Source organism: Pseudophryne corroboree, chromosome 4, assembly GCF_028390025.1.
Source record: "Pseudophryne corroboree isolate aPseCor3 chromosome 4, aPseCor3.hap2, whole genome shotgun sequence".
NCBI classification, from domain to species: Eukaryota; Metazoa; Chordata; class Amphibia; order Anura; family Myobatrachidae; genus Pseudophryne; species Pseudophryne corroboree.
In genome coordinates this window covers 93,712,161-93,724,928 of record NC_086447.1, presented here as the reverse complement: position 1 = coordinate 93,724,928, position 12,768 = coordinate 93,712,161, and the positions used below count along the sequence as shown (strand labels likewise).

Here is a 12,768-nt window from a genome sequence, read left to right as displayed (position 1 = left end):
TATTAACGTAAAAAATAAAAAACAATTATTTTTCTTTCTTACACGTTATTCTGTCTCTATTGATTTTATATTTCACTTGTATATCCTTCTTTAAAAGGACATAATACATCATATGTGGTAATATTAAATACATTTACATCACATATGGGTATCGTAACCTCAATTTTAATAATAAAGTATAGAACATGTTGTTGTTTTACTCATTAAAGAAGAATTGAATCTCTTTTTTTGAAGGGGAAGAGTGCTGCTATTCAAGTTGATTGACTTCTTTCTCTTTAAAATTTGTATACAATATACAATCAACAAGCAGCACCACATATATGTTATGTTGGAACATTTGATTTGTCAACATAGACTGGTACGCCATTAATATTCCCTGTGTGATCTTTTATTGATAAAATCTGGTGCGGGAGTACTTTTGTCTTAAAGTCCAAGTCTCCAGGGTGGTCTTACTCACCTGTAATCCCCCTTCCCGGCTACAGACCACACTCACACCAGACAAGAGAAAGCAAGAAATGGAAAAAAAGGGAAAGATGAAAGAGCGGACAGCTAAAGGAGACAGAAATTGAATTAACCTTAAGCAAGAGGAAGAGATTGTTGAGACAGCTGAGGAGAGACAAAAGGCACTGCAGGACAGAGTCATCCATAGCCTCACACTGCAAGATAAGGCAGACAGAGAAGGCACATTAGTATTGCACTCTGCAGCCACTAGGGGCCGCCAGAAGCCATGTGGAACCTGTGCCGGGAATTACTGCAATTCAGAAACCTTATTATAATAAAGAGCAAACACATTGCAACAGAGTTCTTGTTAACTCATTGTCATGCAAATCAGTGAGAAGGAATAATCCTGACACATGGTAATGTCACATAACACTGCTTCCTATTCAGATGGGGGATCAAACAATTGTTCAGTGTTAAAGGGCTGGAAGAGATCTACAGCCACAATATGGTTCAGATCATCATTAAAACCCTAAGCAAAAATAAATAAATTGAGTGACTTTTATTTTTGTATTCAGAGCGAGAACGTGAGTGGTACACTATCTGTAATGATGAAACCTTCAGTTTAAAGCCTTTTATTATAGATTTTAAACTTTTACCAAAAATTATGAAACTATATTTCATTTGCTTTATGACCCCTGTGACATTCGCCATGACGATACTATTATATTATTATCTACGCCACACCGTCACATTGACATCAGTCTTCCCCACCTTGATCTGGTTGTTAAAAGAGTCCATCTCCAACAGCTTTGTAGAAGTCTCTTTCTCCAGAGCGTCCAGCTGCTCACGTAGTCTCTGGCATAACCCGCCCTTCTCAATGGTCTTCTTCTGGAGCCCAAGCAGGCCAGAGTTGGAGCCATCTGTTGGGTAATGCGATGGCACGTTATCTACAGCACCTCTAGAGCTGGCGCAGACCTCCCTCAGACAGCATAATGCAGAAACCACCCACCGGTGGTACACCCCCCATAGTGCCCTTGCAGCATGCAGCGTAAGTGGTGGGAACGCTGCCCTACGGCCAGAGATGTATATAATGTGGCCCAGTGATCTCAATGGTTCTTAGTAAATGGAAAGACTACATCCTTACAAAGGTCAGCCTGGACTACAGTATGGCAACCCCCTCTGTCTGCGCTATAACCACCCAGAGGTAGAGGAATGAGGTAGAGATGTCACTCACCTGAGGAATTGACCATCTGAATCTGTTTAATCTTCTCGTTTAAAGCTTGTTTCTCAGGGACCAGAGTGCTCAGCTTATTTTGATATTCCTAAAATACAAAGTGACCACACAGAATAAAATATTAATGTGCAGCCAATTCCCACATCCACTGCACTGTGCTCTACCTCCTTCTTCACCGCGTTCCTTCTCCATGATCCCGTCTGCACTATCTCATGTTCTACTCTATAATAGGAAAAGCCCCTACTCCTAACTACACTGCTCAAAAAAATATAGGGAACACTAAAATAACACATCCTAGATCTGAATGAATGAAATATTGCTATTAAATACTTTGTTCTTTACATAGTTGAATGTGCTGACAACAGGGCCGAATTAAGCCTTAGGGGTGCCCGGGGCACTTAAGACAGGGGGGCCCCAGTGGAGTGTGGGGGTGTATATTACATTGTTCATACCTCCCAACATGTCCCATTCCAGGAGGGACAAAATGCTCTCTACCTGGACTTCTCAATTAATATTTGATTGGTGTCACCTGTGTTGAAATATTTAATTGATAAGAAAGGTGTTACAACACAGGTGACTGCAATCATAAATTCGGAAGGAAGTCCAGGTTGAGAGCATGTTGTCCCTCCTGGAATGGGTCAAGGTGGGAGGTATGGATTGTGTATATTAAATTTAAACCAATGGTGCATGTTAGTTTTATCTAATACTTTTATAGCTCTGCCTAATTGAAAGACAACTATTATATAACATTTTTAGAGAACTTAACCTTAAAATACACATAGAAAAATAAAATAATTTATCTTGTCACATGCAAGAATAGAAACAGCCTCTGTACTACTGTGTGTGTGTGTCTCTATCTCTACACCCAAATGGTTTAGTTGCATAATAGTTTACACAAGGCTCAGACACCCAGGCAGGGAAGAGGATAAGCTGGGATCTCTGTGTCACTTACAGCTCTCCCCACCCTCCTATCTCTCCTCTGGTCGGAAAGCTCTATTGGTAGCTCATGATACGCCTGGGTCTATGCCTTCACTGCATACTCTCCTGCTCACATTCTGGCTGCTGGTTCTGCTGCTTAAGAGGAAAGCTAAGGAAGTCAGTGTGCTCTAGCCGGGGGGCCCCCCTGACAAAGGGGGCCTGGGGTACAGTATGCCCTGCATCCCCCCTTTAATCTGGCTATGGCTGACAACAAAATCACACAAAAAATTATCAATGGAAATCAAATTTATTAACCCATGGAGGTCCGGATTTGGAGTCGCACTCAAAATTAAAGTGGAAAAACACACTACAGGCTTATCCAACTTTGATGTAATGTCCTTAAAACAAGTCAAAATGAGGCTCAGTAGTGTGTGTGGCCTCCACGTGCCTGTATGACCTCCATACAATGCCTGGGCATGCTCCTGATTAGGTGGCGGATGGTCTCCTGAGGGATCTCCTCCCAGACCTGGACTAAAGCATCCGCCAATTCCTGGACAGTCTGTGGTGCATGGAGCGAGACATGATGTCCCAGATGTGCTCAATTGGATTCAGGTCTGGGGAACGGGCGGGCCAGTCCATAGCATCAAAGATACCTCTATGTGAACACATCTCACTGTAATTAGGCGAGTCCATTGAGGAGTATCCATATGTATGAAATCATATAAGGGACGTTAATATAACAACAACGTGCTGTTTCTTTTCTTGTTTCCTGAGACTGTTACCCTACTCTTGTTCGTATAGATGTGTACTCATACACTCATTTTTGTTTGCTGACAAGTGTGTTTTATCACCACAACGGGGGCTCCTAATAATAAAAGTTGGCTTACAATAAAAAGTTGCCTCCTTAAAACACAGAGCACTAGATAAACCCTTGCTAAACTATTTTAAAGTCACAATGATGATTTAGGAAACATTGCTCTAGTTTAAGGTTAGGGAAAACAAATAATACACACGATGAACAGCATTATGTCAGATCCTGCACTCCGGACCACTAGCAGTGCAGGTTTTCTGGGTCTGTTGACAGACCGTACAATTCTTAGTACATCAGTGGATCTTTTAAAATGTGTCCATGATTACTAAATTTGCGTGCCAATATATACAAAAGCACCAAGTTTGAGAAACACCGACCTATAGTAATATGTTTTTACCTGCATGTCAAATTCCAGGTCTTCTGGCTATAGGCAGTAATATTAAGTAATGAAGCATAGAGGTGACCAAGCAAGAAATTCAAATTAAACCAACCTCGAAAAGTGTCTGGCAACATTCACTAACATAAAACTTTCCAAAACATTAAGATGTTGACAATTAATGAAACTAAGTGAAAGCAGCCATTTTTATCAGACCTGGCAGGTTATCACAATGCCCCTTGAGGGGGATGTAACCTCCAATATTACTTAACTGCACCTAGAACAAGAGGATGTACAGATGGAACCTTGCTCATCTAGGCTTCTCTGCTGCGCCTAGGTGCACCAAGGCTTATTAGCATAAGTCTTTCATCTATTGTTCTCAGCTGCTATACAATACAGAGAGAACAATACAGCAGGGGATTAAGTCATTACAGCAGGGGATTAAACCCCAGGGGATTAATCCTATTAAAGGGACAGATGAGGAGGGCTCCATCTGTATAATCACATATTTAGGCTATCCCTTACACAGGAAATACCTAACTGCCAGAATCAAACAGGAAGCGCTTATGTGATCCCGAATCCTGAATATCCTGCCGGTTGGCATGCCGATCAACAGGGACTATTTCCACAACACCCATAGAGTGAGAATAGAACCTTTGGTGAGCGCAGCGAGCCACCGAGCCCGCAAGGGGCTTTGCTGCGCTCCCGCCGCCGCCCATCTACCTGCTGGGATCCCGGCGTCGGTATGGTGGCCGGCGGTCACACAAACTCAGCCCAATCATAAGCATCTCCTAAACCTGTGATTACTGAATTGTGCCAACTGGCAATAGTACACATGACAATGTTTACACATAGCTTGTCCAGAGCCTAAAAGTCCATAAATCTAGATGTGCCTCATGCCTCAGGCATGTCACCTCCACAATGTTTGGCAAGGGGAATACCAGGTTTAATTGTTCCTACAGTCCCAACTAGGGAGGCCAATCTCGGGATCAGGATCGACGGGATCCCGGGATTTAGACCTCTGACATCATGTCATGCTGCGCAATGTATACTGCGCAGCGCGACGATGTCAGAGGTCACGCTGCGCAGTCTGATGCCAGATATCCACGCCACCCGCACCTTGTAGCCCGTAGCTCACGAACCCTCCCACCCACGATAGTGAGTTTGACGCCAGCTGCCCGCGCCACATGAAGCCTGCGAGCCTGGCTCCCACCCAAGATGGTATTTGTGTGGGCTCGGCGGGTCTTCAACCCAATCCCGAGTATCCCGGGAATCCCGGGATTGACCTGTTTTCAATCCCGATACCTGGGATTGAAAAAAAGGCCCAGGATTGGCCTCCCTAGTCCCAACTTGTCCATAACCAGACACTAGGAGAAGTAACTGTTATACCAATTATGTTGCGGCGTATACTGATGCAGAGCATTGCCCCACAGTCTGCTCTTACCTGGAGCTGCTGCTGAAGTTGTCTGATCTCTATAATTCCCAGGTCACATTTTTTATCTACAGTTTCCAGCTCGTTTTTCTTCATTTTCTTCCTGCCGCGGATGTCCTGGACTCTCAGTGTGATTTGCTGATGTTTCTCCTCCTAAAAAGGGCAACAATATCCTTTAGCACGTGCAGGTATCAATCCAATTTTGGAGGATTCTTGGGAACAACGGATTCCCAATATGGGGATTTTCCACTATTTCGAGCGCTGTGCCATAAAATATACTAAATTAATGTACATTTAAAAATGACACATGGCCTTTCCACGCATCACCCCAGGCATACCAATACGTATTAACCTGTTTAGCAGTGCTCCTCACAGTGGAAGTGACAAACCAGTGATAAGTGCAAGGTGATAAACAAACCAGCCAATCAGCTCCTGTTAATTTACATATTGAAGCCGATTGGATGGTGCATTTATCACCTTGCACTTATCACTGGTTTATCACTTCCTTATGCCTTCTCCAGGCTAATTCATCTACCCCAGAGGCCCTTGTCTGAACTTTACAGGTAACTGGTTTCCATGCAAGATAAGTTTTTTTAGGGTCTGGGACTCAGGATCGACACCAATTAGGTCAACACACCTTAGGTCAACACCTGAAATAGGTCAACATTGACAAAAGGTCGACATGAACAATGTCGACATGGGAAAAGGTCGACATGAGTTTAAAAAAAAATTGTGTGTCGTTTTCTCCGTAATGTGACCGGGAATCCCAGTTAGTGCACCGTGTCCCCTCGCATGGCTCGCGCTACGGGCAAGGTGACTCGCTCCGCTACCGTTGCACTTGGCACAGGTTACCGTTCCCGACTGTAGTCCACATGGATCGTAAAGTATGAAAAAGTATTTAAAAAAAATGAAAAAAGAAATGTGAAAAACTCATGTTGACCTTTTTCCATGTCAACCTTGTTCCAGTCGACCTTTTGTCCATGTTGACCTAAGGTGTGTCGACCAATTGGTGTCGACCTGGAGTCTGGAAACCGCTTTTTTATGTTATGTTTCATCTCTAGGAGAAAAAAAATAAGATTCTTCCTCTACCCTGTAACCACCTCTCTCTAGTGTACCACTAGACCAGCAAGGGGGCTATCCGGACAGTCTGTAGCCTCCTACAGCCTTGGAGAAAAAGACTTAACAGTGTCCAGAAGAGTCAGGATCCCTGGACATCAGACCGCTTCGGGTTAATTGGAGGGAGAGGGTGTTTAATATGGAAAAAGGATGTCGCCTTTGAGTTTGTGAATACATGCAACATTCTGGCTGGCAAGATACAAAGGGGCAGATGTATTAATCCAGGAGACGGCATAAAGAAGTGATAAAGCGGTGATAAGTGCAAGGTTATAAAGGCACCAGACAATCAGCTCACAACTGTCAATTTACATATTGGAGCTGATTGGCTGGTGCGTTATCACCTTGCACTTATCACTGGTTTATCACTTCTTTATGACTTCTCCAATCCTAATACATCTGCCCCAGGGTAACATATAATCTCCAAGTACCAAGGAAAGCACCAGACATAGTAAACAATCTGCTTATTTGTTCGCTGGGATATGTAGTTCACAATATTCCCACCAGAGCTTCCAATTCCAGCTGTAAGCTCTTCTTCTTAGACTTCAGCTTCACAATCTCCTCTTGCTCCCTGTTCCTCTGGTTAAACAGCTCCTGCCGCCGGATTCTCTGCATCTCTTGTTGCCTCTGGCGTTCCAGCTCCTGCTTCGCAGCCTGTGAAATGAGTGTGACAGGTTATCCTCAGGATTGCACTGAACGAGTCCCTTAAATTAGGTGATCCTCATGTCTAGGGGTGCTTTGCTTTACCTGACTCTAGCAAGCCATCATGGAAGACTGTTCTATAAAGTCATGTGACAGACTCACGAGGTGAGTACAACAGGTGGGTAGGTTTGTGCAAAAAAAGGTGCTTGCTGGTAAAAAAGCAAGGTGATGTCTGTTAAATAGCTAAAGAAATATTACAATCCTGCCCCAGCATCTTAAATAAAGTTATGTCAGCCAGCATCAAGTATACGTGATCAGCGTTTGTTGGTAAGGGGCCGCCAAACACTGTCAGAATGACAAATCATCATGTCACAATTGAAGAGAGGACTAGCACGGGCGAGTCTGAAGGAAGGAGGTGCAGACGTGAGACAGAGGGTAGACTGGGCACAGCTTGTAAGAGCTTACATTCAAGTACCCAAAGGAGATTATACCCACACTGTTAGCGAAGCATTGCACCATATAAAGTTTCGTTTTTTCTCTGTTGCATATTTTTAGAGACAATTTTTTTTTTTTTTTTACACAAAGTGAGATACCAACCTCCCTCCTCTCAATTTCCTTCCTTTTCTCCTCCTCCCTCAGCCGCTCCAGGTCACGTTGCTGCTCCAAGCGCCTCTCCATCTCCAGCTGCTTCTTACGCTCCTGCTCTTGGCGCTCTCTCTCTCGGCGCTCCTGCATTTCCCTTTCCTTCTGGGCCTTCCGCTCCGCCTCCCTCTGCTGCTGCTCCAGCAGAACCTGACGCCTCTTCTCTAGCTCCTGGTTACCCCTCTCCATGTTTTCCTTCCTTCTCTCCTCGAATGTCGCTATAAATCACAAAAGCAGATTTTATTACAAAGAAAAAAAAACCATACTAAAGGAGGAGTTTGGTCTCCCAAACTCTTACTTATACAGATTTTTACAGCTCAAGCACGCTTTACAATCACAGTTCGGGGATTCTCCCCCGGCGCTCCTCCCTTTCCCCATAAAGACCTTTCTATGCTCATTGGGTCGGGTCAAGGTGATCTCCTTCACTTACTCGTACCTTATAAAAACAATTCATGCAGGCCCGCTCTCGAACATTCGGGAGCACTGGGAGCGTGATCTGGTTCCCATAGATGTGGAGGACTGGGAGGTGGCGCTGGGGAACTCGAGCCAGGTCACCAAATCACTACGGTTCCAACAAATCCAACTCTTTACATTACATAGATCATATATGACACGGAACAGGTTGGCCAGATTTGGGGCTGGTGGCGCAGCCGCCTGTCCCAAATGCGGGGCCGCTGGCGGATCATTCTGGCACCTGGTGTGGGAGTGTCCATCCTTACAGGCGTTTTGGGTTGGGGTCAGGTCGATTCTGGAACGTACGGGGATACAGAGAGGAATGTTGACTCCAGGATTTTGCATTCTGGGAGTAGGAGGACCTGAATCTGGGTCTAAGTGGGAGGACTTGTATGCTCGCAGTATCTGCGCCCTCGCCAAGGTGTGTATTGCGCAGACATGGATGGCCCCACATTCCCCTACGATGTCTGCATTTAAGGCCCTGGTGAATGACACAGTATTGAAGGATCGGTATGTCTATGTGAAAAATAATGCCCTTCCTAAACATGAGAAGATATGGTCCTATTGGATTAATTCTACATATTCTTCCCCTGCCCTTAGAATTTAGAATTTAAAGAATTTATAATTTGACATGCCGCACGCCTTCTACGACAGCCCAGCTACCTGGGTCCCGTGGGAACGAGCCAGGCTCCTCTCCCGTATTATACACTATAGGGATAACGCACCTCACTTCGCACAACTGTATGAATCTAGGCTAGATGGAGTTGTTTTGGTTTGCTCTGTTTATGGTTTATGCTATCCTTTTGGTTGTTTTCCTTTTTTTTTCTCAGGTGCTTTGTAGGCTTTATTAGGCCTTATAGTTGGGGGAGTTTCTTGCAGTATTCCGGGGAGAAAACAAGAAATGTTAGTATGTGTTTGAAATTTGACTGCAGACTTCTGAGAACCTGGTATATGCGGGTTGACAATATACGGTCCTGCGACTACCAGCTACACCACGCATTTACATATATTGTTTGAGAAGGATATGTGCATGAATATATTGTATAATAATAATTGAAGATCCCAGTATACACTGAAATGTCTGTAACGATTTCATCCTTGTTGAATAAAAATACTCTATTAAAAAAAAAACAAGAAAAAAAAAACACAGCATATCAAAATGAAGCAGAAAGGTTTAATTAATAATATACAGCTTACATACATTGTGCCCTTCCCAAAGATTTTACTCCTGCTTTATCTCATTTAAAAGCTGAAAGAATACCTGAGAAAGAACCCAATGAAAGCTATGGCGAAACGCGTGGAATCCTACCTGCATCTGAGGGGAGGGGTCCCACTGCTCTCAGCAAGTGGGCAGCGAAAGGCGTAAGTGCCTCAATAGCGACTGATCAGAACATTGCGGCACATGTTTACTATGTACCGTGATAGATTTACTCGTAGGTAAGAGTCGTTATTTAGTACTCCTTTGGACTAACATAAATGCAGGCCGAAACCTATAAAATATTTTTTCAACCGGTTTGTTTTTGTGGAGATTTCACTGGGCCATGACAGTGCTGCAGGTAACAAGGAGCGCATTGTGAGATTATATGAGGACAGCCCGGAGAGAGAACATGACCTCTTAGAAGACCAATAGAGACACGATCACAGTGTCACACACAATCTCTGCAAGTATAGGCGAGTACTTCTCTGCTGCAAAGAGTGACAACTCTGAAGAAAACGCTTCTCCCCTCTCTTCACAAAGAGAGCGTACCTTTATAAATAGGGATAACGAAACCTCTGAAGAGAGAAGCCTGCCTCTCTTCGCAACAGAGAGCGTACCTTTATAAATAGGGAGAATGAAACCTCTGACGAAAGAGAAGCTCGCGACTCTTCGTAAACAGTGCAAACTCGTTTACATAGGGAGGTTGAAATATTTTCAGACACATGAACGACTAGATCGAGATAGCATGCATCATCGTAATTGAAAACACATTTTCCCAACAGCCTCCACCCCACCCTATATATTACCAAATTCCGAAAATCCTAAGCAACTGACTTCCATTATCACTGACTTCCACACGAGCAGAGTGTGGTACTGCAGCTAGTTTATTTATATTAAACATTTTATAACTGTGATTTTTAATACTAATTGAATTACCAGTAGCATGTTGTATGCGCCATTTGTCAGGAACTGCATGGGACCCACTTTTATATTTTTAAGCAAACTAAAGCACTGCTTGATGTACTCAACCCTAACCTAAACCCTAACCCCAACTCTAACCACAACCCCAACCCTAACCACAACCCCAACTCTAACCACAACCCCAACTCTAACCACAACCCCAACTCTAACCACAACCCCAACTCTAACCACAACCCCAACTCTAACCACAACCCCAACTCTAACCCCAACCCCAACCCTAACGCCAATGCTACCCCTAACGGCAATGATGAGTAGATGACAATGCCAGTGGCCAGCATAAGCAGACATAGGTCAGTAGTAAAGTCATGCAGCAATCCCAGTAACTACTCACCTGCAGACTTTTTCTGTGGCGGCTCCTCTTCCTGCATCTTCTGGAAGCTCTGATAGACTGGCAAAGTTCCATTAATGGGGTCACTAGACCTGGGAGGGACATACAAATAAATGAGATAACACCAAATGAAGAAACATTAACAAACATTGAAGGGCTAATACAATAGCACCGAAGAGAAGTACAACAATTGCAGGGAACCATATCACACACTTGCCTGTATAGTCTATAGTCTAACTGGCTCCAGACAGATAAAAGCTTATTTCTGACGGGTAGCTGTGGTTGGGTGCAAATTACGTTAATTAATAGAAAATATTTTAATGTTTGTGTGTGTGTGTGTGTGTGTGTGTATGAATATATATATATATATATATATATATATATATATATACACACATACATACATATATCTCCTTTGAAGTATACTGTATCTATCCAAAACAGAGAAATGGCATGCCAATTTTTCAAACCCAGCCTGTAACATGGCAGTTAGGAGCTGATTGACTTGTACTATATCTCCGTTCAAGGCTTAGTAAATAGACCCCCCCCCCCCCCCCCCAAGTCATTTATGTGTTCTCCTTTTACATTTCAATGGCCGTGCCGGAAAGCACTGATTCACAGCCAATGTGTCACAGAGATTTAGGAGTACTTACAAAAAATAAAAATAAAAAAAATCCCCAACTTGAATAAAACAATTTCAGATTATGGGTGTAGTATATATTGAATGATATTTAAACAATCTAGCTGTATATGTTTCGGTATTCTGGCCCCCAGGATCCCGGCCGCCGGTCACTCATTTTACACCCGTATATACACATAGTATACTGTATCTACACATTATGGTTAGAATCATCCACAGAAATCTGTTATCACTCAGTAACAGTCACATACACTGTAAGTGACGATCACTGCAGCTCCTGCTGAAAATAACTGCATACAGTATAGCAGGCGTATAGATTTTCCAGTACGTACCAATGTAATTAATATAAAATCCTCCTTCTAAGTTTTAAGCAGTTCTTAAGTTTAAAGAGAGCTGGAAGGTGACCCCGGCTAGGGGTAACAAGGGGCTTTCATCGGTAGGTAGAAAATGTGTGACCACTTACTGTAGGAAACAGAGACCAGTCCACAGTTTGTACTGCAGCGTCTATTATTTATTAGTAAGGCAAAGATAGGGAGACCAGGCGAGGTCTACATGCATGAAATACTGACTGCTCGTTCTGGATCTGTAGCTTAGCAGCACCATTTCTTGATCTGTAGCTTAGCTACACCATTTCTGGTAATTTGTAAAGGCAATGCAATAAGCACTATGTATGCGATGTATGTTTCCTCGCTGAAAGAACATTCTAACTAGTTACTTAGTAGCGTGTAAGAAATCTACCACCTAGCAGGATAATGTATATATTACCGCCTGGAGACTGCCTGTGTGTGAGAGTACTCACCTTACCTTCCTCATAAATCCAGCACAGCCCATGCCATACAGTGGTGTTCTGTCTTCTCCTGATCCCTGTAGCTCTGGTGAGCTGCAGAAATACAGGCAGGGCTGCAGAAGAGTTGTCTCGGTCTAATCTGTGCTGAGCTGGGCATCCGTTCCCAGCAGCTGCTGTGTAGATAAACTGGAGGCCTAACCTCACACTGTGACATGACTGACGTTCTGCATCGCTGGCGCTTATAGCCACTCTACACAATATAGAACGTGATAGGACCAGGATTATTCGAAGTTCACTTTTGAGGCTCCTCACCAGAAACAACTTCTTCCTAGTAATTCTGCGGATATATAATATCTAGCCTCTTATTGGCAATCTGATGCACCATGTGTGTACGAGCACCTTACAAGATCCGAGCGAGCGTGTACTGCTCTCTCAACTTGGATGTTACCTGGCCAGGTTGCGCATCCAGGAATGTGCGCGGCTTAATCTGACAACAATCCGGCTGCTGGGCTAATTCAAGTTATAGGAGGATGAGCAGCAGAAAAAAAACACAGTATTTTTTGGAATTAAATTTCAAATATGTTTAGGGTGTGGATCATAGGGTCGACTGTAACTAGGTCGACAGTGACTAGGTCAACACCTGAAAGAGGTCGACACGGTCATCAGGTCGACATGGAAAAAGGTCGACATAAGGTTTTTTTCTTTCATTTTTTGGTTTTCTTCGTAAAGTGACCGGGAACCCCAATTAGTGCACAGTGTCCCCTCGCATGGC

The 12,768-nt window shown here is 43.6% G+C and overlaps 1 protein-coding gene across 8 annotated transcripts in view; it reads right to left on the bottom strand.

Annotated features, from left to right (window-relative positions):
• ITSN2 (intersectin 2) overlaps nt 1-12,768 on the bottom strand; it is a 398,370-nt gene that overhangs the window by 135,409 nt on the left and 250,193 nt on the right. For 7 of the 8 annotated variants that reach the window (XM_063915271.1, XM_063915270.1, XM_063915272.1 and 4 more), the window contains 7 exons: nt 10,573-10,661; nt 7,565-7,827; nt 6,830-6,979; nt 5,225-5,365; nt 1,676-1,763; nt 1,213-1,361; nt 576-656 (listed from right to left, as the gene is read on the bottom strand). In XM_063915271.1, the coding sequence (XP_063771341.1) occupies nt 576-656; nt 1,213-1,361; nt 1,676-1,763; nt 5,225-5,365; nt 6,830-6,979; nt 7,565-7,827; nt 10,573-10,661 (961 nt within the window). The remainder of the gene's footprint in view (nt 1-575; nt 657-1,212; nt 1,362-1,675; nt 1,764-5,224; nt 5,366-6,829; nt 6,980-7,564; nt 7,828-10,572; nt 10,662-12,768) is intronic. The other variant, XM_063915275.1, reaches the window with a different exon arrangement.